Below are 24,854 nucleotides of genomic sequence, written 5' to 3'. Positions count from 1 at the left end.
CTGACTTTTCTTTGTCTCTGACACAAACACTGAATGAAACAGGAAGTGAATGTAATTAACTGTAAAAAAAAATGTCTGATGCACTTTTTAAACAGAAAAGCTCAACTTTATGTTCTTCTGACAGCTGAGAGAAAAAGATCTTTGATGATGGAAAATAAAGTGACCTGCTTGAAAAACAACAACAACAACAACAACAACAACAACAAACATTCAGTTATTTCCATGAACATCCAGGAAGTTGAAGGACGGGTTGCTATGGTTACAACGTTTTCAAGACAACAGTCAGGTGCATTAAAACAGGATGTACTTGCTGTAATCATTCCTCCTGCTCATACTGGACATTAACAAATACATGGTCGTAATGAGCCGTCAGTGACAGCGATGAGGGACAAACTCTACAGTCCTTATTGTGTATTATTATTGTATTATTGTCTATAAATTCAAAGGCTTATCTAAAGTTAAAATAAGGCTTCAGCAGTCCGAGTTAGAAAAATCAAATAGATATCTTCCAAAGTTACAGTTTTAGTGTAATAACATATTTAATACTCAAGTTTTTTGATTGTAAAGAACCATATGCATTAATTGTATATACACATTATAATAATATAACATATGCTGGGGTCTACTGTGCCATTTAGGCATGTTTACGTCCTGTCTCCAATGGCACACATTTTGTAGAGACTTTTGTCTTTTTAACCACAAAAGCTCTTGTTGTTCTGACACTTAACATGCATTCATATTCCCTTTTCACTTTCTCTGTGGTTAAACCATCATAAAAATGTAAGTTGGAGAGTTTACGCTCTTTGTGTCCTCCAATGTGATTCTACAAACCAAAGAGCTTTTTTTGTTTTTCCTCCTGAGCTGCAAGTGTTGGTTTCATGAGAAGCGGCTTCAGAAAGAGTGACTTCACTTCCCAATTTAGAGAGAGAGAGAGAGAGAGAGAGAGAGAGAGAGAGAGAGAGAGAGAGAGAGAGAGAGAGAGAGAGAGAGAGAGAGAGAGAGAGAGAGAGAGAGAGAGAGAGAGAGAGAGAGAGAGAGAACTTGTCATCCGGTTATGGTCTGTGAGCAAAAAATTGTAACTGCAATGGTTTGCGCCATAGAGCCAATGCACCCTGCATGCATCCAAGTGAGGTTAGAAGGCTAAATTAGCTGCAACACTTACAAAAACGACTAAATGACAAAGACTGCGAGGCTGCTCTAATGGACTGTACGATAAAGGTACGTGTTAAAGAGTTTTTTAAACGCCGCTGCCGGGGCTGAAACATGACAGGCGGCCACCCACACCAGCCCTGAGTCTGCTGAGTGAGAGAGTCGAGGCGGTGATGCGAGCTCCCCACTCTTTCCTTCTTGTACAAAATTTCCTCTTCCTTCCCGTTCGTGGTTGTATGTCGGCTCTATAATAACACAACTAACCACTACATCTTTACACTCGCGTAAAAACACTAATTGGTGGCCGGTTCCACGCGTAAAAGAGGATTTCCACACGCGTTTTTAGTTTTTTTTTCTTTTCTTTTTCTAATCGCTGTTTAACTAGAGCTCACCCCACACCACCCACGGAGCCGCAACACGACTAAAACAACTAACAACGTGAAATTACCGTGAATACAAACTAACGGGGATTAAGTTAATGGAGAGATGCTGGATTTTATTGGTGCGCGCAAGGCAGGTGTCCCCGAAGGCGCCACGGATCGACTTGGACACAGCGAGAGTCCGTCTTTACAGAGCAGGAGGGTCCTTTTCCATCAGATGACTGGTATTTCACATTTCATACTATTACAGCTACGCGTTTATTTTTCTCCGGTGGACCACAACACAGGCACCGTTTCGATTCCAACTTTCCTATAAACTGCAGGAATAAAGGCCTCGATGTCAGGACGCCATCGAAAAGCACTTTAAAAAAAAAAAAGAAGTTAAAACTGAACACGGATTATTGCGCAACGAAAGCAAAGGGCAAACTTTTCCATGATCATGTAGGCCACAAATACACGAATTCATGTTTTCACCAATGTGCATCTAAGGTGCGACATCGGCCTCTAGGCTTTTACTTTTATTTAAATTATTATTATTTCTGCATTCAAATATTCTTGCACCTTTCTGAATCATCTCTCCAAACTTCGACGCGACATTCATTCGGGCATTCTTAACGTGTTTTAAACGATTTATTATAAGGAGGAATTTGACTTTTCAACCAAAATAACGCTCTTAATTTTCAGCCAAATGTTAAAGTAACAAACGCATTTGAAAAAAGGGGCCTCCTGGGTAGATTGAGGAACTTATTATAGCCTACTAACCTCTGTTGTTTCGATTAAGAATAATATATGGATGCGTTCTGGACTGCTGGGTGAATCGAGTTACCTACATTACTGTCGTTATGATATACAAATAAAAGTAACTAAATGGGGTTGCACACATCTGAATGCATGTTATGATTGTATGGATTTAAAAATGTCTTTATGTCAGAGACACATTTCCCTGAGGAGACAAACAGGCCTACAGCGTAATCTTCAATGCAGAAATAACGAATTTAGTTCAAACTTATTGAATTAAGTCATTTTAATTCGATATTTGAGTGTGTTCGTGTTCACGTGTGGGATTCTTTGTTGATGAAAAAAAAAAACTAAATAAGTGTCCTCATTCTGCAGATAGGCCTCATTACTGTGTGTGCTGTGTCGCAGCAGATTGTGTGTTGGAGGTTATTTTCAGTATAATTTATAGCTGCAGAACGGGAGCACTTGTCAGGTGTCGTTATCTGAACTCAGCAGGCTTCCTGTCTCAAACCTCAGACTTTCCGCACACGTTTCCGCTCCGTGGACTAGAAGAAAAAAAAAAAAGAATAGCGAAAAGGCAACAAAGCCTCGCCAGAAAGAAACGGAGTGGACAAACTGAGGCGTTGCATTGTTTTAACTCTTCATTGTCCGCTCACACGGGCCGGGCCGGGCCGGGCGGGGACGGGGAGCCGGGCCTGGCTCTGCGTCTGCGGCCTGCACAGGCCCGAGGGCTGCCAGCCTCCGAGCTGTGAAAAACCGCACTGTTGTTTGTGCAGCACAACGCGCAGCTGCTCGGGCCTTTTGCAAAATCTGCTTGCCTTAACTTTTACTTCTGCTTTCTGCCACTTGCCTCACATGGCGTGTGCAGAGGGCCGTGCATTTGCACAACTTCATCTACACGGGCCTGCAGGCTACACCTCGTTTTGTGAGAGTTCAGTGTTTTAAACCCATTTTTAGATCCACAGCCTTGAGAGCAGTTGGAATCTATATTAAATTATCCCTTTAAGTATCTGGAGGTCATGTGTGGAAGACCTGAGTGTAAACAGCAGCTCGGTACTATTGGGATTTCTAGAAACCCAGTGGAGTACACTAAGAAAGACCAGATCCTCAAATCACCAAGTTCTTATCAGAAATGTTGTCGTGCTGTTAACAGTCAGATCATTTCAGTGTCTGCCTCATCTGTGAGGCTTTCACATAAAACCTCAAAACGTTTTAGGATTAACAAAAGAGCGTGAAATTAGGATTATTTATCATTGGCCCTGTGTCACCAGTGCAACCAAAATGTACCTTTGTTCCATTTTGATGCTTTTCAACTCTAGAGATGTAAAATTACTAATGAAACCACAAAAAAAGATGAGAAAATAGAGAATTTTGTGCAGCAAAAATTTGCTTTTTTCCCCTCCTCCTTTTTCTTTTTACCCAAAATTTCTTAACTAAAATGATTAAGGAATTGATCAATACAATCTAAAAGATTTGAGCAAAAAAGCCCAAACTATTATAGTTTATTATAGTATAGTTTGCTATTCTGTGTAGTAAAATATAAAATTTGTTGTTTTCTTGCTGTTTTTTTGAGTCAAAATAAAACATTTGATGACATTAACTTGTCCTCTATTAGATTATTTTACTGTTTTCTGATGTTTTACAGACCAAATGACAAATAAAGAAAATAATCGGGGGATTAATCGATAAATAAATTAATCTTTTACATAGTTGCTGCCATGGTAACAGAGGTGGATCCAAAAACAGGCTCCAGCCAGGCGGTATAGGTCCTCAAGCTCCTGCTCCACCTACATTAAGAATAGAAAAACAGCAGTTATCTAATTTAATTTAAAGTCCCTGGCTTTAACAGTAAACACTCAAGGCCTGATTCATAACATTTACCAACCTATATCATCTCATTCAGGCTGTGTTGATACTTTACACAAAAAAACACTTTAAAAGGGAGGAAAGATATATTTGGATTCTCTAAGATGCAGTTTAACAGATCCAAGTCAAACATGCTGGTGTTGATCTTTGATTTGTCCTTTTCCTGCAGTTAAACTGTAAATTTAAAAAAAGTTATTTCATAAAGTTGTGAGTATGAACGTCCATGTCATGAACATCACGCTCTAACCTCTGTGTTTGGGCAACACTTCGTGATGCAACCTGCAAAGTTGCTGACTTTAAAGCCATGTCAAAAGGTTTTTTTTTTCCGTGCAGGACTTCATGTTTGTGCTCTCACAGCGAGTGAAACGTTTCTTAAAAGCTCTTTTTGTGTCACTGAGCAACAGGCTGAAACACATTGAACAGGAAGTCAGTTGTGGCATTAGCGGTCAGGCCACATTTTAGTATATTTGTATCAGTGTGCAGAGGAGAGAGAGAGAGAGAGAGAGAAAAACAGATAGAAAGAGAGGGAGAGAGCGCAAGGGGAAGATAAAGAAAGAGCGGGAGGAGAGCGAGTTTGTGGTTGTGAAAGCATGAGCTCGTCACTGACAATGTACAAAACTGAATTTGATGAGAGGCGGTGAGTCACAATAATATCAACAGTTTGCGTGCTGGGCCCCAATAACCTTTTAAAAAGTAACGTAAACCTATTCACCATCATGTCTTCTCATGAGAATTTTCCGTCGGCAGCCTGTTTCATCGGCCGACTGTTTCACTTCTGCACAGAGAAGAGGGCCTCTGAAGGCGGTCGGTGTGTGAGGGGAAGACTGGGGGAAAGAGGACAACATGACAGAAGTCAAACACAGCAACCACTGAAGGAGGAGAAAACAGGGAGTGCGGTTTAAAAGAAAGCTGAGCAGGACAATATGGAGTCTTGTGAAACACTTCTGATGTGCAGCATGAAAAAAAAACATCCATTTTTTGACATTGTTTAAATAGATTTGAGCTCGCTGTTAATGTGACACTTTGTTTTTAGTCATCTAAAGCATTTAACATTGAAAGGGGAACTCCACCAAAGTCTGTTTGCTGCTTATATTAAAATAAAAAGTCGATGCAAGTGTTTTGTGCTCTAGAGGGAGACGTGTCAAATCTGATGAACTACCTTAAGTGACGTCACTCGAGTCACCTGTACGTGTGTTTCGAGCGATGGAGCGTCAAGTTGCCTGTTGCTCACTTTGCGTAAAGTTGAGGTATTGGCTACTTTATGCAAATCACGGGCATCGAGCGACTCACGACTTCTCGAAACTCTTGATAAACTTTTTAACTAGCTGTTGTTGGTCACATATGAAGACATTGTCGGCGGCTTATTTCCACCTTAAATATTTCCAGAAACTCATTTCGATGAACCGTTTTCATGAAATCAGAGAAAGTTTACAAACCGGCTGCAACGTTGTTCTGTTTCGAAATCCCGGAGCCTACGAGTGAAGCGTTCGTCCAATCAGGTGCAGCCATCGCGGTCGTAGGCGGGTCACGTGCAGCCTGTTCTCTCAGTCTGTCATTAGCCATTGAGGAGAATTTGAGAACTGACAAGTTTATCAATCGTGTAATACAAAAGAGCTTACCAGACCTCCATTGCCTGCTCCTCATCTCTGTTTGAGGCTACATAACACGCATGAATCTCAGACCTAGTTGTTCTTGGTCAAGTTGCATTGTGGGTAATGTAGGCATCTGATTTGTACAAGGATGATTTAAAAAAAAGGAAGATATTTCTGGTTCTGCTGCATCAGTTTTGATCATTTCTAAATCATTATCCATAGACAACAATTTGAAATCTTTGAATTTACAACATTATATTGTTTTATGTTTTTACATGTGTCTTTAAATCTTGAGCAAATAATAACAGGGAACATTTGTTTGATGTTATATAAAACTGTGTTTAAAAAAAACCCCTCAAAAATAAGACCTTTAACTTGTGCTTGCTATAGAAAAATGGCCGTATCCATTACACAGCGGCAAACGCTCCGTGCAAAGGCAGCAGCAGGTTGCTGAAATCCCACACACTGCTGACTTCTCTATCAGTTCGTCTGCAGCCTCGAGGAAATGCCAAACTATGTGCCATGCATTAAAATGTGGTTTACGAAGCTCAGGCAACAATTGAGCTATAAAAAACACACAGGCAAAAAAAAAAAACACAATGCGAAGGCGGCACTTCAATCACGGCTATAGTCTTCATGCTGTCCAATGAACCCGTCCCCCTCTCCTCCCCTGTCCACAGGCCTTTAGGGTTGTTTTCCAGCTTTAAAATGACCCACATTTTTACACCGTGCCCCCCTCCTCCACCATTTCCTCTCCCTTGGCCTGTGCCAAAAGGTTCCTCTGCACATGGCGGCCAGGTTTCCTGTAGGCCACTGAAAAAGCACGGCGCTGACGTACGAGGCCCAAAGACAATGCTCAACTCCTCTAAACAAACACGCACTTGCACCCACTTAGACTGCTGTGGTCGCATCACACATGCACACACTTAATGGGTGCAGCAGACAGAACAACAGGTCCGGTTTTTGCCCTCGCGAGTGCGTGGGATGAAAGTGCCATCTTGGGGTGGTTTTGAGGCCTCGCTGAAGGTGCTGAACACAGGAAGACGGACTTAAAATCTCGATTAGACTCCACCTTGAGCTCCCTCCCCTGCAACCCCGATCCTAACGACAAAATAAAAGTGTGGTTAAGTTTACTGATGTTCCAGATTAGACAGCCCGCTCACTGCCAGAACAGTTTACTCGTGATTGTCAAAGTGGTTTGATAACCTCCCATCTCTGGTTGTTACGTACATTTAAAGGTTTTATCAGACACAGGGCAATTCCACTGAATCTTCTTTATTAGATTATTATTATTTATAGTATTTTTCTGTGTTTTAGCAGTATGTAAGAAAGTGTGCGATCACATGATTGCCAGTGAATCCAGACAAAGCAGGGAAAAGTTTGAGTGAAGAAACGTGAACGTGAGATTGTTCCAAGTCTAAAAATCTACTGTTCAAGAACCTCTGAGAAAGATTCAAGAGCACTGCTAAAATAACAGTCGGTGCATTCAATAACTATTACAAGAATATAATGAAAACACATTCATATCCACAAAACGAGAACAGCAAATGTAGCTCTATTTATTCATAATACTCCATGATTGTTAAAGTATACAGTTACTAATTCTTTAAATTCATAATATCATTTCTATCAATGTTTTAAATGCATCATTTCTCACAAAGTATTAAAGTATTTTAAAGAAGCCCATAATGTTGAACCATACTGTAATGATTTACAAACACTCTCTCGCTATTACAGTAAATATATATTTTAAGCAGATCTCAAGTTTTTTTCTTTCGGCATGTCCTCTGCAAACTACGGTTATTGATTTAGTTGATTCACAAACAAATTCTATGAGAAAAGGAGAAACATATACAAATGTTATGTTGTCCTAGTGAGCCACAAAACCTTTACATTTTATTTCAAAAGTTCAAGTTTGTTGTCATTACTCCTACAGCTAAAGAGGTTTTCTGTTCTCTGAAGCATCTGAGGTGGAATAAAGTGTGTATGTGGAAAAAGACAGTTTCCACAGGTTGTGACCCGGCACATTAATGTCAGACACTGACCGCTGTGGCTCTGTTGGACAGGAAGCGCTGTCCGTTGTGAGTGAGGATCAGCCCATATTCGAGCCGCCCTACACCGTAGTGCACATGAAGGCAGAGATGACGTCGCCCGGCGGGTTCAGCCAGGCCTCCAAGCAGAGTCCCGAGCCCACCGAGCCGGAGTGGGTGGGGTCAGTGGCGCAAAACCCTGGGAAAAGAGGCGAACACGTCAACGGAACCAGGTGAGTCAGGAGAGGCCGAGGCCACAGGGGAGCACAGGTTCTCGGATTATCTGACTGTAGGTTTGTCACGGTCCATGTCGACATTCTGGGTTTTTCCAGAGCCTCAAAATATTTGTTTATTGTTCTCTTACCGAAAGCAATCCATTGTTGTTTTACAGTACCATCGATCAAAGGCAGAAATGTTTTGACTGAAGGATTACATATCATCAGCGGTGGAAAGTTCCCAACTACATTTAATCCTTTTGAGCTACTTTGAGTATTTCCATTTTGTGCCACTTTATATATCAGAGAGGAAATACTGTGCTTTGGTCTCCACAACATTAATACTTATACTAGTAAGTTTTAAAAGTTGGGTTTTATATATATATATATAAAAAAAACATAGGATGATGATGATAAAATACCACAGATTGTTAAAAGACAAGTGCTTCCAAACCTTTTTGATTTGTGACTCCTTATAAAATCATCGGTCTACTTTTTATCATTTCTCACGTTTCAAATGAATTGTTACGGTTCTAGATCAAACGGTCCAATGTTATACCAAAAAATCCCAAGATTACAGAAAAGCTCCAATAATTTAAGAATATTTATGTGTCAGAACTTCTTGTGACCCATAGGAGGGGCCAGACCCCTAGATTGGGAACCACTGGACCAAACGACCACATGCTAGAGGCCTATTTGCGCAGTAATATATAATATATAATAGTAATATAATGTCATATATAATATTATACCAGTCAATGTTCCTTCAGAATTAGTATTTTTACACTTAATACTTTTGGTTGAAAATACTTGTGTGCTTTTACTAAAGCAGGATTTTGAATGCAGTACTTTTAATTGTAACGTATTTTTACATCGTTGTGTTGGTACGTTTGCTTAAGTAAAGGAGCTGAGTACTTCTCCAACGTTTTTGCAGGTTTTTATATAATTTTAACTCTAAGTGGTCCCGCAGGTGGGATCAACCAGTTACATCTGGCAGTTACATGGGTGTAAATATTTACAACTACCACCAGTTTTCTTTTTATACACTGTTTGACTGGAATCATGTTGGAGTGAAACAGTCTGAGACTAGATGTCTCTCCTGTCAGCTACAGATATTTGCAAACAGTGCAAGAGGAAATAAACTTGCACCCGGCTGAAACTGTGAAATGGATTGCCAGATAAGCAGCCATAGTAAAAGCCGCAGGTTTTAAGAGCTGGACAAATGGAAGTGTACTGACACTAAATAACATTTACATGCTTTATAAAGATATTTATATTTATATATTTAAATTACTCAACACTCTCCATCTGCTTCGTCCTGTCTGTCTCTAGCCGTGAGTCCCCTGTGGACTGCAGCGTCACCAAGCGAACCAGACACATGAGCAACGACGGGGCCCCGATGCCGTACCAGCCCCCGTACCCGGAGCCTCGCATCAGCCCCCAGACGGCCACCCCACCCAGCAGCGCCACAGAGGAGAAGAGGGTCATAGTGCCGGCAGGTGAGCTGAGTCACTTAAACTCAATCGCTCTCCATCCTCACACAAGGCTGACACCATCACGAGACAGTTTCCCAAGAACTGACACACACTGAGCTGATGCAACATGAACACAAACTACTACCACCAGCAGCCACTACTCCCCAGAGCCACGGTTAAACAACAGCGTGTTTCTGGTTGAGCATGACATCTCATCTCATCTTCAACTGCTTATCCGTGGTCGGGTCGCGGGGGCAGCAGCTTTAGCAGGGGACCCCAAACTTCCCTTTCCCGGGCCACATTAACCAGCTCTAACTGGGGGATCCTGAGGTGTTTCCAGGCCAGTGTGGAGATCTAATCTCTCCACCTGGTCCTGGGTCTTCCCCAAGGCTTCCTCCCAGCTGGACGTGCCTGGAACACCTCCCTAGGGAGGCGTCCAGGGGGCATCCTTACTAGCTGTCCGTTTCTGGTTGAGCATGACATGCTCAACCAGAAACGGCATGCTCAACCAGAAATGAAATGCTATTTGATTGAGATCACAATTTTTAATTTAAAATGTATCTCAGGATACCTCACATATAGATGATGACTATGATTTGTTTATTATTTACATAGACCCAACAATTCCCCCATGAGCAAATGGCAAGTCCCGACGGAAACATCGGAAACAGCGACTTGGAAATGGTGGCTATGAAAACATTCCTTTCCTAATCGGGCCTGGGGCATAAAGTGGTAGTTCCCGCCGCTCTTGCTCAGATCGAACAAGCGTCTTCAAACTCGGCCATCATTAACACGACAAATCTGTAAGGTTTTGTGACTGCACGTTGCACAGTAACACACGTCCTTTGTTTTAAAGACTTTCAAGGTGACATTTGTCCAACAACCCTAAAAATAAACCCTGGCCTCAAGCTCAAATTAAAGTTGCAAAACGTTAATTTAAAAGATGCAACTTTGAGCAGTGGAGTTCCCTTTTTCTTTGCAGAGGAAAGTCATTGACATACAACTCAGCGATGCATCACGACTATCTTAAGTAGTCATCGTCTGGGTTTCGACAACCTTCTGTACCTGGTTCATTTCATCCTCGCTATGAATCACGGGTCTAACCATCTAAAAACTAAGCTGCTGACACATTTTTACACACTCTCTCTCTCTCGTACTGTTCCCAAACTGTTAATATATGTCGAGACTCATTATATGAGAAGTTCAAAGCAGCACGATTCAGTGAGTCAGTCCCTCTGGAGGGATCCAACCTCAAACAGCGCTTCAGAGACGTGCAGTGGACGACTTAAGACTCAGCTCTGTGGAATCCAGCGAGATTCGTCAATGAGTCACCAGCACTGAGTTACTCTGCTTCATAATACACGGATGTTGCATCACAGTGGCATGTGTTAACCAAGGACAATCAAGGCATGAGGGTGTGGTGGCTTCTGTTCACATCTAGAGCTCCTGCCTAATATTTCTGGGCAATTAAGAGTCATTGTTTGCTGCTGGAAATGACCTTCCTGAATCAGACTAGCTGTATATTTTGGTGTTGTACCAAGTGTCAGAGTCTTCGCATAAGATGAACAAATGGATCGGCATAGCACATAGTTCCCGAGTGAAGGATTTGAATGTTGAGAACATTTTACAGCATTTACATCTTTCTAACAGGAGCTATCTTTTGTTCAGATCTATTTGTACTTGCAAGTTATTCCTTTGATCCATTGCAGTCTTTTTAATACCTATAAATCTATATAAGAGGTTATAGCCTGGGCAATTAGGGCCATAGATTTAATACTGAAGCAACATCTTCTCATATTATATTAAAGGGTCATTTAAAAAGAATGTGTATAAAGGTTAAATCAACCCTGTCATCTAAATACTGATTGAGTTCAACCAATTCCTGTAAGTGCGTTAAGTCAAGCTGCACATAAATCATTCTGCACAGTGAAGGTGAAGAAACAATAAGCACCACACATTTATGAGTGGAGGGGGACTTTAAGTATCTGTACTGAAAATCAATTTCTTAAATGATACAAGTTTGACCAAAGATCATTTCTTTACGACTGCATTTCCTACCAACTCTACAGCATCCTGTTTATGTGAGTTTTAGAGAGCCAGAACTGGATCCATTTCCATAAAAAAAGCCCAGATTGTAAACTTCAGCCAGCTGCAAGATAATGTAAAACAAAACAAAGAGAGACACCGTGATATAAATCAGTATCAGTGATCAGCTCTTTTGATTGCAGATCCAGAGGTTTGGACACAGGACCACGTGCGGCAGTGGCTGGACTGGGCCATCAAAGAGTACGTCCTGGAGGAGGTGGACGTCATGCTCTTTCAAGCGCTGGACGGCAAGGCCCTGTGCAAGATGACCAAGGACGACATGATGCGTCTCACGTCCGCCTACAACGCAGACATCCTGCTCTCGCACCTCAGTTACCTCCGGCAGAGTAAGCCTCGCCTCATGCCTAAGATCCCTCTCTCTCTCTCTCTCTCTCTCTCTAGCTGATAACATTGTTCGGTTCTCCTCGCCTGATTGATTTCACGAGTGTAAAACTGTGTCTATTGTTCGGCAGCCAAAAATATTTACCTGCATGTAAGCAGGTCCAGAAAAAAACCCTAGACATTGATACTTAGCACTGAAATTATTTGACAATTAACAGACCGGTCTGTGGACGTAAAATTCATTTAAATGATTAAGACAGTTAATTGCTTACTCAAAAAGGATGCTGAGGTTTTGCTGCTTTTTACTGCTTCAACGTTGTTTTGGACTGTTTATAAGACAAAAAACAGCATTGGACAATTATATAAACAATAAATCTCTTACTCATAGACATAGTTCATTTTCAATTTCCCTAAAAATATTTCTGCATGTCAATTAGTTTAATTTTAAACATGATCCTTTCTTTAAAAACTTGATTTATGACATCCAAATTCCACAGAGGTACAAGAGGATGTGGACAAAATGATAGAAACTTGCATTACAGCAAAGAAACACTTTTGGAAGAACATGTCGTCATCTGAGGCTGAAGTTTGTCGTGTTGTTAACTGAAGTGAGCTCTCTTCAGAGTACTGACCACTGTTCCTCTTTGCTAACGCAGGTTTCCTGTATACAATACGTCGTCATGCTTTCTAATACTTGCCACATTACATCATAACGCAGTTGTTATTGCTTCTGCAAATCAGTGTGACAAACGCAGCTAAAGAAGACAGTCACCATGTTCTAGTTTGGTTTTCGAGGAGGGGGTGGACAAAGCGACAGCAGCATCCTATAATATAACGTGATCCAGTACGACAGCAACACCCCAAACTAGGAGAAAAAAAAATCACCTCCTCTCTTTCAAAGTCTGTTTATCTTCTCTTTATTGCATCCATTTTAAAGCTGAAGTCAGGAAGGCTGTAAAAAAAATAATGTTTCTTTTCATATTTGAGAGATACATGACTCACGGATCGTCTGCGTCATTGTGCTGTCAGCATATAGTGACAGTTTCAGCAAATATGGAAAAAAACAACCTTTTTTTACAGCTTTAGGAAAATATAATGTGTCTTTTTTTCAATCTTTGCTTCAGGTAGCCCAACGTTCTCGTACTCCACAACCCCTACCAACACCACACCACCACAACAACAACCACCACCCAGACTGCAGGTGAAAGCAGGTGAGATCCACCACTCTCCAAAAGCCACGGAAAGCTATTTTCTCAAACAGCTTCTTGATCGACGTGAACATGTGAAGGCGTATAAATCGCATGCCACTTTTTAAGGACATTTCACGTCATGTCTATGCATTTTAAACTACTCGTGTGTGCTTTTGCTCAAATTTAAACAAAACTGCTTAGTTGGGTTAAGGAAAACACCACATTATGGGTTAAAATAAGTATTTTTTCCATAAATTAAGTAACATATGTAAGTAGTCAACTGCCTACTAGGTAAAAGTCACGTCCCCACACTGTGTTTCCTGCTCTTTACACTATGTCACAATGATTCACACAAAGATTATTTTTCTGAGTTTTTCAAGTTTCATTGCCACCATGTTCCATCAGTCATACTGTTGAGATCTGTGCGAGTGTTTTCGATTGTGATTCAAAGCTCATAATTCAGGGTCACATTCTCAGACACATCACGACAAAAAGAGCAAACTACTTGAATGATTTAGGGATTCAAAAATAATGTGTTGAGTTTCAGAAACGCGTTTCATAGTTTCAAGAGTCAAAATGGTTTTGTTGGCACAACACTGGCCTCAGTTGACAAAACTTTGGTGAGTCCTAAACTCAACAGCCAGTTTCAGACAGGAAACAGCTGCACCGGAGCAGGAAATGGGGGGTACGGGTCCTGCTCCTGGGACACAATTCACAATCTCGTAGCGACAGGGGTGGCCCGAACAAAAGAAACTTTGGGTCATCTTCAGACCTCCAAACTCTTATCGTCTTGGTCTCCATTTACTGACTTCCTTTCTACTATGGCTGAACTGTCCACTTCAAAGCCTTTTTATGCCACGTGCCAGTCAAAGTCCAGTCTCATCCTTGTTGTTTTTGTGTGTGCAGAGAGCAGTTTTGATGAGATCAGCTGCAGAAACAGCTGGCCAGCCAACACCATGAGTGCAGTGCCAAAAGGTATGACAACAAAAAACAAGGACGATAAGAAACTAATGATCAGGATTTTTCATATATGGACAATAACTGGGTTTAAACTAAAGGAAGTTACTTTGTTTTGCTTTTTTAATTTGTAGGTCCCTCCATGGAGCACCAACACAGCTCAAGAGTTACTGAACCTGCCCCAAGAATTGTGCAAGGTATGCAGGCCACTTGTACCAAATATTTCCATATTCATTAAACACATGTACCTTGAAGCAGCTCACTACACAAGCAGAGCTGGAAATGATTTCTCAATTCGAGTCAGGATCCCAATGTTTGCAAAGACTGGTTCAAATATAAGCGATTTAAATAACTGAAGTGTTTTATGGACAAATTTTATGCTGGCTAAAAGTTGTGTTAAAAGGCTTAAAACGCTTATTTACTAGTTATTTCTCAAAAAAGTAATATTTTTCATACGCAAGGAGGATACATTAAAAGGTTGTGTGTAGGATTTAATTAGGGCTCCTTCAAAGATTTTGTCATAATGTAGATTTCTTTGTTTCCCTGGCACAGAAGGAGCAACAAAACCCAACAACAAAACAACATTGATATCAGAAATCGTCCAAATTGTTCTTTTAAACATCAGTATCGGTCCAAAATTTCACAATTGGTGCACCCCTACTCGATGCAGTTTGGATACGAGACGCATTTAAATGCCAGGTGTGAAAATGTCAAAGTTTGGGGGTATTTAATTATAAGCCACTTAATTATGGTGTTAGATGAAAAGTTAAGGGATCACCAGGGTTGTTACAATTCATTTTGCAAACATTAATTGTCCATGGTGGTGCTAAAGGATTGTATCACCAAAGCCCCGCAGGATTCATCCTCTGGGGAAAACTTCATGGGCTGACAAACCGAAACTGCTCGTATTTTGTTTTGACATATGCCATATCAGTTAAGAGTGACAGTTCTGTCTCGCCTTATCTCCAGTCAACACAGAAGCTGCAGTAGCAATTGCTAGGAGCAGGTAATTTCAGGTTTACAAAGTCACCAGAGCTTTTTGAACCACAGAACAAAACACAGATGTGGGCCGTGATCATAGACTGTATAAAAAATGGACGTAGCATACCCGTCAGGGTCAGTTCTCTCAACTTGATCCAATCGCCGTCGGCTACATGAGTTTCCATCTTGTCAGACTTTGACTTTGCCTCATTTCCTCTTACCAAAAAAAGGGCATGTATGTGACGTTGGGGGAGGGAGATGCATCCATCTGGCTGACGTTTACCTCCGAGGAGAAGTGAGGGCCAGAGGCAAGCTGTCACTCAGGAGGCCACGCCCCTAAATATTCATAAACTTTAACCTCCTATAAAATAGAAACTAGCCAATCACCCCCCTCAGTGTTGTCATGGAGATATGACCTAAACATACGGACTAGAATTTTTTTTGTACCACGCCTTAAACAGGTTTAATTATGCTGTGAAAACGGCCTGTTTTAATGGGGGTCAATGATAAACTGCTAAAATAACATGAAACCCGCCCCTAGTGGACACTTGTAGAACTGGAGTTTTTGGCACTGTGGTGGGGGCTTGGCCGTGATTTGAATATTTTACTCAAACTGCAACGATTAGTCCACGAAGACAGTCGATAGAAAAATTATTTGCAACTATAATAATGTCATTCTTCATGCAAAAATGTAAAAAAATGCAGTTTTAAGCCTCTCAGAAATGGATATTTTCAGCTTTTCTTGGTTTTATATCATAATAAACTGAGTATCTTTGGGTTTTAAAGTGACAAAACAAGACATTTCAAGACATCAAATTGGAAATTTTTCACTATTATCTGACATTTTATAGATCAAACGATAATCGATAACGAAAAGTAATTGTCAGTTGATGCCATACTCAAAATAAGCGCTTGCCCCGAGCAACACATGCATTCAACTATGATTGCATGTGATGTCAAACAACATAGACGTTGTATGGTTGATTAGCAAATATTAGTAAAGGTAACATCTGCAAGGAAATGTAAATATGAATAATATGCTTTTTCTTCTTTACAGACCCATATCAGACATTAGGGCCCATTAGCAGTCGACTAGCCAACCCAGGTAAGAATCTTAACCACAAGAGAAACCAGCGAGGATGACTCAAATGAGGCCTTTACACTGTCTGCTTTGGCAACATGAGAGAAAAGCAAGCAAGGGCTGGCACACATGCACTTACTTTCCAAAATGGAGTAAACATCAAGCAACACCTGTTGTGTCAGCAGAATTGCATCATGCTTACATTGAGACAAAATTTGGCTTCCCTCTCACCAAAATGACTGTTTGCCCTGCTGTTTCCTCACAGAAGGCCAAGCCCTCAGCTCATCCAAGAACCGAACAAGCAAACAAAGTCCATACAAGCTTCCTGACCCCAGCGCTCACAGGCCTGTGGGTAGGTTTCTGCCCCGATGTATGTCACTTTCTCCAAGCCACACAGTGAAAAGGTCACATTTGGTGGAAATTAAATTAGCTGAGTGAGATGTTAGATACGTGTCACAATACAACTAGGAAAGAAACCTGTCCACTACGAAACACAAAGTACTTTCATAAAAGACAAACTGGGGCGCTGTCCAAGGTCCTGGAAAAACTGGACGAACCAAAGAGTTGAAATGTTTTTGTCCTTTTATTCAAAACTCATTTTAAATGTTACCCGATGCTCGCGGGCTGATATCTACATACAGATGATTACAACCTCCAAAATGTTCATATACCACATGTGAAAGAATAAAGATGCGCTTCACACAGTTACTACCAATCAAAGGTTAACCTCAATTATGATTGTGGCTTCCATGGATCGGGAAAACCAGATTATTGAGCTAAAACCAAATTAAAGACAGTACACCAAACCATACCAAATGTAATCTAATTTATTGTTATATATTAAACATATGTTTAGTAATAAAGCATTTATTTATGTTATTTATTTAAATGTTTACATATTTTATAAATATTTTCTCATTTTCTTAACATTAGCATGTATTTTTAATTCGTTCCGGAAAATCCACCCTGTTAAAAGACAGAGGTTTGATAAATGCATGAGGTTTCTAAAGTCAACGAGCAAACGTGTTAAATAATCAGAATCTCAATATTGATGAGAATAATCAGGATTAGGATTTTTGTTATTATCAAACGGCTCTAGCTACGACTGGTAACTGTGTGCGTCAGTGCCCGATCCCTTAACTCTTCGTTTCTCCTCCCAGGTTCGGGGCAGATCCAGCTGTGGCAGTTCCTGCTGGAGCTGCTGTCCGACAGCAACAATGCCGGTATCATCACCTGGGAGGGCACCAACGGCGAGTTCAAGATGACCGATCCGGACGAGGTGGCCAAGCGCTGGGGCGAGCGCAAGAGCAAGCCCAACATGAACTACGACAAGCTGAGTCGGGCTCTGCGCTACTACTACGACAAGAACATCATGACTAAGGTGCACGGCAAGCGCTACGCGTACAAGTTTGACTTCCAAGGCATCTCACAGGCACACCAGAATCACGCAGCGGAAGGGGGGATTGTAAAGTACCAGACTGAGATGTCTTACGTGCAGCCCTACCACAGCCACCAGCCCAAAATGAACTTCATGGGTGGTCACCCTGCACCTATGCCTGTTTCCCCGGGCAACTTTTTCAGCCCTCCGTCAACGTACTGGAACTCACCCAGCAGCCCCATCTATCCTGGATCAGCCATGACCAGACATCCCGCCACCCACTCCCACCTGAGCTCGTACTACTGAGGACGATGCATTTCACACCTGAACGGGATAAGACGAGACAGGAACCACCACGTGCTAGAAAACACATTCACTCCACCCAGGATGCACCTGAGCTGAACCCTGTCTGAAATGAAGGTGATATGACGCTACGGTCTGTTTTTAATAAAGGGCATTATTGATGCCGTCTGTCACGTTCCTTCTTAAAAATGGACGACATGCGAGGATTAATTAACTGTGAGGAATTGAAAGGATTGGTGTTTTACTTTTCCTACGATTTTTTATAAATATACTGATGACACACTGTATTAACGGTTATTCAGATGTTATGAAAACCAAGTTTATTCTGTAAGTACCTTGTTTTATACCTGTTGTAAAGAGCAAAGTCGTAGCCTTTACTGTGTAAGTAGCATAACGGTTTAAAAAAAACACCTTCACTCACTTCACAGGTTGAAACTGCTGTTATCACATTCAGTGATCTGACAATTTGTAAAAGAGAAATTGTACAGAATGATGGTTATGTAGCAATATAACATTTACTCATGATGTAAATCTAATAAATGATACTTGTATCTGAAAATTAGCTCCTGACTCGAGTTTTATCATTTGCAGATTCTGTACAGAAACTGGAATTCTTGTGTTTTTTTGTTAACTGACATTTCTTATTGCTTAGTATTTTGTTAAAGGATCAATTAGATATTTTATTAATGCACTTGCTTTCTTGTGGAGAGTGAGATGAGAAAATTGATACTCCTCATATTTGTCTGTTCAATATTAAGCCACTTCCAGCAGTACGTTAGCTTAGCACAAAGACTGAAAACAGGTAAATAAGCTTATGTCCGTACATATGAACCTTCAGCTTTATTTGTCAAAATCAAAGAGGTCTTCAAATATTATGCGAGGTTCTGAGACCACCTCCTCCTCCTCCTCCTCTTTCTTCTCCTCCTCCTCCTCCTCCTCTTTCTTCTCCTCCTCCACCTCTTTCTTCTCCTCCTCCACAACAGCAGAGCCCTTCACCTGTTTCTCCTCACCTTCAACCTCAACCCACATCACTCCTTCACCCCCAAACGGCCACTCCAGCTCCTTCCACGTGTCGTCCTCCTTCTCCCCCACCACAACAGCAGAGCCCTTCACCTGCTTCTCCTCACCTCCAACCTCAACCCACATCGCTCCTTCACCTCCAAAGGGCGACTCCAGCTCCTTCAATGTGTCGTCGTCGTCCTCCTTCTCCCCCTCCTCTTCCTTCTTCTGCACCGACACAACTACAGCAGAGCCCTTCACCTGTTTCTCCTCACCTCCAACATCAACCCACATCACTCCTTCACCTCCAAACGGCCACTCCAGCTCCTTCAACATGTCCTCTTCCTCCTTCTCCACCTCCTTCTCCACCTCCTCTTCCTTCTTCTCCACAGACACAACTACAGCAGAGCCCTTCACCTGTTTCTCCTCACCTCCAACATCAACCCACATCACTCCTTCACCTCCAAACGGCCACTCCAGCTCCTTCAACATGTCCTCTTCCTCCTTCTCTACCTCCTCCTTCTCCTCTTCCTTCTTCATCTCCTCTTCCTTCTCCACTGACACCACAACAGCAGAGCCCTTCACCTGTTTCTCCTCACCTTCAAACTCAACCCACATAACTCCTCCACCTCCAAACGGCCACTCTAGCTCCTTCATTGTGTCGTCACCCGTCAGAGTCATCCTCCAATCAGTCGGCTCTTTGGTCTTCTCTGGTTGTGGTGCTGCTGCTGCTTCTGTTGTTCTTTTTTTTGTTTTTGTTGTTGTTGTTGTGGTGGGTGTGGTGGAGACCTTCTTCCTCTTTGGGGCTTTGCTGGGTTTCACTTTAGGCTCCATTTTCCACGGCCTGCTGCTGATTATTTTTGTCACTGGAAAATGTTACGTATTTGATATTAATTAGAGTACACTTTGTTTCAAAATTACAGCCAAAATAACTATTGGAAATAAAAATAAAAACGTATTCCAATCCACAGGAGGAATTGCTTTCTCGGTATTGCATAAAAAGAGTAAATAAAACTGCATAAGTATCAATCCAGTTTCTTACATGTAGCAGTAAAAACATTCTAACATCATTATTCTCACAGTCAGTTGCTGTAATGGCAGTTATTATTAAACTCTGTTTTGATAGTAAACATATTTTATTCGTATAATGCTTAAAAATAGCTCAAAAACAAACATAACTCCAGCCGTAGTGAATGCTGCAATTATTGGGGACTATTTATAGTTGCAGTTAATACACCTTTTGGTGCACTAGTGGGTATTTACTGCTGCGAGGTGGTGTATGAGTGTGTGTGGCATTGACACAAATAATTCACATTATGGTCATGGTAATGAAGGAACATTTCCCCCAGCTGAAATGATATTGTCTGTGTCCAGGGCGGTCAAGGCTTGGCCACGTAAATGACGTCATCCACCCATTTTCTCAAGGGTCCGAGGCCATGGGTGTCAAACTGATCCAGTAACAGGCCGTGTGGCTGCAGGTTTTCATTCCAACCAAGAACACACCTGACTCGACTTACTCAAATCACCTGAACTGGTTCACACAGTTGATTTGTTGGACCAGGTGTGTTTTTGATTGGTTGGAATGAAAACCTGCAGCCACAGTGGCCCTTTACTGGATCAGTTTGACACCCATGGTCCAAGCTGACTATCTGCATGCAGCCTAAAAAAGTGACCTCATACTGGTACAATTCTGCAGTAGTTATATCGCTGTTCAACCGATAACTTTTCAACAATAATGGAGTTTTACGGCACAGAGGATCAAGCTATATATTGTTACACAGACAACCCTTGTTAATAGGATCACGTCATTGTTGGTTTTAATCCTTTCATTTGTTGACTATATAATTATTCCAGTCGTATCTTTTAAATCGGGATGATGTGTTTTATGAAGGCAAATGAGGGAAGCGATGACTCACCTGCGGATGCAGCAGAGTTACAGTTGGAGTCGCAGCAGGTGCACACCGAGTCTGGTCCATACAGCTCAACCCACCTGGGAAAAACAGCAATGAACCCTTGTGTGTCGACTGCACAGCAGATTTTTACTTTATGCTTCTCATTAAATTAACCAACCTTCTCGCTTTTGTGTCGTAGTTGCAGGACTTAGCTGTCGGAGTGGGGACAGAGCTGCCCACAGACATGGAGCAGTGCATGTAGAGCTGCTGCAGGACAAAAGATTTCCCATCAGGTAAATGTTTTAGTCCTTCAGCACGGTAATAAATCAAGAAACAGACCATCTGCAGCAGAGAAATACGACAGTTTTTCCAAAGTTACAACTTAAAGCGTCTTTGCACACCTGGCCTGTCATTCCCGTGAACAAGAAGGCGTCCACAGAGAATCTCACAGCATTGGTTTTGTGTGGGAAGAATGTGGAGCGACCGTCCTTGCTTTCCACCATACACCTCAATCACAGGGAGAGAAAACATGATCATTATATATACTTTTTTAAAAATATATATCTAATTTATGTTAAATCTAAAAGTCTTCAGTTTTCTGAGAGTGAGGTGTTTATTACCCAAAGTTTTTCATGACTGTAAACTGGGGCGTGGAGGTGTGGGACTTCTCGGGAGTCACGTAACACGAGTGCACGTACAGTCTTTCGTCTTGGGACATGGACGTAGCCTCGGCCTGAAAGTACATGGGCTTTCCGAGCATGTTCTGATCAGACGCAGAAAGCCTTTCCCACTGAGCTGAAAGACAGAAGAAAACAGTCAGGTAACAAGAACAGCAGCAGCTTCAAGATTCGTTCTCAATCATGCAGTGAAAAGAAACCCAGCAAAATTCAAGTACAAGGACTGAATGACTTTAAAAAGGGTTCTTTGATGAAATTCAAAGGCTTTAACGCTATTTAATCCTTTAATGTTTTATCTGCGGCTTATTTCCAGAGGAATAACTGGAGAAAGTAAATATATTTTGTTAGGGAATCAAAAATATCTCAGAAATAATAAAAATGAGAGCCCAGAGAAATCAAGAGTCCTGTTTATGCTGTGTGTTTTTTTGTAGTTGTGCATTTTACCATTTCGTGGAGTCAGAATGAATTTTGCTCTGTTCTTCATTAAGGTGAAGATCTTACGCATTCGCACTTTTGGTTTGAAGCCAATTTTGTACGAGTATTGGTACCTAAACATTTAAACACAGTTTAGATCAATAAAAACATTTCCATGTTATAAAGGTTTGACAGAACTTGGTGCAGAATGCTTTAAGGTCTAGATCCAGCCTCACCTGTTATAATAACATGCAACAGGCAGGGCGAATGGCGCAGCTCTCCTGATTGGTCGTCGGAGCTTGGGTGGGTCATATCGTAGCGTGTTTGTATAGGCCACTTGGTTATTTATCATCTGCAAAGAAAATCAGATTAATTATCAAATTTCCTTTAACAAGAGTATGAGTCTAAAGCCATGAGTGTCTCTGTAAGGCCGCACATTGGCACAGAAGTGCTTTGAGCTATATGCTAACATGAGCTGTCGTACTGGCAATGACAATGCTGATTAGTTTAGCGTGTTAGCATGATAACATTTGCGGATAAGTTCAGCTGAAACTGATGGGGTTGTCATTATATTGAGGGCCATTTAGTCATAAAGCAAATATTGGACATAGTGAAATTTTGACCTGATGATGGCACTAGAGGAAATCTTAAGGATTTAGAAAAGCCATGCTGCCTTCACGTGCTATGGAAAAGATTGTCCTTTCTCCTTGTGAACTGGAAATTACCAGTGTGTTGTGTTCAAGTGCTTTTGTTCTTTTGTTGTCGCAGTGAAACCAAACATGGTGGACCCACAGATCCTGACCTGTTACTTGGGGGACTATTTTAGACTAATTCATCTGCTACATTAAGAAGATGATTTATCAAAACAAGCAGTAAATTATAGGCTGTATTTTTTTTAATAGGACAAAAGAGATAGCTAATATTTCTTTTTTAGCTACATTCGCTTGGTCTACACTTAACTGAAGCACTGATCTTCCCTACCAGATCAAAAACAGTGTTGTTATAATAAAGTAGACTGTTGCATTGCGCTCCACCATGTCGAAAAGGTCAAAGGTTATCTCATTAACTCCTGTATCAAAATATTCTATGAGTTCCCCAGCTGAAATATTCATGTGCAATTTTCATGTCCTCTTTCAGTATTTACCATAGGACGTGAAGGCTCCATTAATCAGGGGGAAATTAATGTGTACCACGACAATCTATCCAATAGTTGTTGAGACAGGGCTGCACCTAACAATTATTTTCTTAATTAATCACTCTTTTGTGTATTTTCGATCAAAAGCTTTTTATGTTTACCTGGTTTGTTCTATGAAACATAATAATAAGCCATGGTGGTCACTTCATAGTGTCTTGTTTTGCATGATCAACATTAATATTCAATTGACTATAATGCACACTCACATTTTAGACTTCATTGATTAGTTTGATAACGAATTGGTTATTTTTATGATGAGGACTCATCAATTAAATGACTAACAATAATTGCAGCCCATAAACTTTATAGAAAGACATTTATATGTCTGTGGGTTAGCCTAGAGGAAAAGTCGGGGTTTCACTAAATCATTCAGGATTCATCCTCTGGGAACCATGGACGCCTGAAACAAATATGATGCCAATCATGGGGGGATGAGGAGATAATGGGCCCCTGGGCACAGATATGTCTACATAGGAACAAAAAATCCAAATTTAAATATTTGTTGTGTAGTAATTTTGTTTCTCTTTATGGCTTTTTTCCATTTTTAGCTGTCGAGTATGTCTTTATGATTGTTTTTGCATGTGTTTGTGGTGGTTTAGTATCAATTTTTAGACATTTTACATTTCCATGTTGTCATTTTGTTTCTCTCTATGGCCTTTTTACGTCTATTTGTAATCATTTTGTACGTCTGTCGTCATTTGTGTCTTTAAGTGGTCGTTTTGTGTTCATTTTCAGTCATTTGCCATCTCTTCATGGTCATTTTGCATCCTTATAATCATAGTTTGTGTCTTTGTGATCATTTTGTGGGATTTTCCTGCAACATTTGATTTGTCAGGGCCCCATGGACGGTACCGATCCATGAGTAAGTATAGTAGTTTGGACCAAAGTGGTAGACCGGCCAACAGACTGGCTAATAGCATGGCTAAAACCCGAAAGCTAATGTTAACAACTACTACAACACACTCACCGTGCGTTTCGCTCCACACGTGCCAAGGTCATATTCAAAATAAAGGTAATCCCTGGTGGATTTACTGGTTTTGCATGTTCCCAGTTTGAGCGGAGGGTCTGGTTCCCCGGTGCCCAAGATGCTCCTATGCACCTGTACGAGCATCTTGTTGAGTTTGCACGAAGTCCTCACGGTAACGCCTGAGACACCTGAGGGCGGGCTGGTGCTGCCAACCACAACCGCTGAGACCGGGCGCAGGATGTCCCGGACTGGCTCGGGTAAAGGCTCCTGTCCGGTTCCTTTGGATGGAGATAAATTCTCCTTCTTCACCAGCGGCTGCCTTGAGTCAATAAACACGGGGAGGTGCAGGTACGGCGGCGGCAGAGTCGGCGTTTCTCTCCGGGAAACTTTTCTCATCCCCTGGGTCGTTTGATTTAACACCTCAACCGTCGGTGGTGCTCCTCCGCCGGTGAAGGACAACAATGGCAGGAACAACAATAACCGGTAAACCATACCTGAAGATTAAGGTTTGATTTTAATGTTTCGACGTTAAAAATAAAAAGTAGAACTAAAGAGTGTTATCCCTGATGATGATCCAAATCAGCATCACCTGTGGGGAGGAAGCCAACGGAAACAAAATGGCGCCACTCGCTGGTTGTTTCATGAAAAGTAACGTTGCCCTGCTTGGTTATAATAACAGGTGAATTGTTTAGATTTACCCTACCTATGTTAATGTTACGAGTAAAAAGAGCAAGTGGATTGCTTTTGGTTTTACATTTGAGACCATTTTAACTCATTTTATGTCCAAAAAAACGGCACAAGTGGAACTAACGGCTGCTTTCTATTAAGGGTCGAGTCCATTTCCGGTGAACTCACTGGGACATTTAACGGAACGGAGCTGTAATTAATTAATTTCATTAATTAAAGTTATTATAAAACTAACACGTGGTCAAAATATCGGCTGTGAAA

General features: G+C 41.3%; 2 protein-coding genes across 6 annotated transcripts; one reads left to right on the top strand and one right to left on the bottom strand.

Annotated features, from left to right (window-relative positions):
* Nucleotides 1–1,079: 1,079 nt before the first annotated feature.
* Nucleotides 1,080–18,308, top strand: fli1rs (Fli-1 proto-oncogene, ETS transcription factor-related sequence; the record flags this gene model as incomplete). Of its 5 annotated transcripts, none has more annotated exons than XM_083917630.1 (10): nt 1,080–1,218; nt 7,792–7,988; nt 9,303–9,469; nt 11,674–11,877; nt 12,997–13,083; nt 13,969–14,037; nt 14,154–14,216; nt 16,058–16,105; nt 16,347–16,433; nt 17,242–18,308. In XM_083917630.1, the coding sequence occupies 10 exons, from the start codon at nt 1,201–1,203 to the stop codon at nt 17,763–17,765; spliced, it is 1,464 nt and encodes a 487-aa protein (XP_083773756.1). In that variant the 3' UTR covers nt 17,766–18,308. The 5 variants fall into 5 exon arrangements, with proteins under 5 accessions (XP_083773756.1, XP_083773754.1, XP_083773758.1 ...); XM_083917628.1 differs by having other exon boundaries at nt 16,347–16,451; XM_083917631.1 differs by lacking the exon at nt 1,080–1,218 and adding an exon at nt 1,447–1,753 and having other exon boundaries at nt 16,347–16,451.
* A 2,164-nt stretch (nt 18,309–20,472) lies between these two features.
* Nucleotides 20,473–24,302, bottom strand: zp3d.2 (zona pellucida glycoprotein 3d tandem duplicate 2; the record flags this gene model as incomplete). Its single annotated transcript, XM_083917771.1, has 8 exons — nt 20,473–20,483; nt 20,678–20,751; nt 20,832–20,917; nt 21,055–21,160; nt 21,274–21,448; nt 21,775–21,878; nt 21,981–22,096; nt 23,907–24,302. The coding sequence occupies 8 exons, from the start codon at nt 24,300–24,302 to the stop codon at nt 20,473–20,475; spliced, it is 1,068 nt and encodes a 355-aa protein (XP_083773897.1).
* Between the last annotated feature and the right edge of the window lie 552 nt (nt 24,303–24,854).

This window comes from Echiichthys vipera (genome assembly GCF_963691815.1).
Source record: "Echiichthys vipera genome assembly, chromosome: 8".
In the NCBI taxonomy this organism is placed as follows: Eukaryota; Metazoa; Chordata; class Actinopteri; order Perciformes; family Trachinidae; genus Echiichthys; species Echiichthys vipera.
This window is presented reverse-complemented; position numbering and strand designations above follow the sequence as displayed.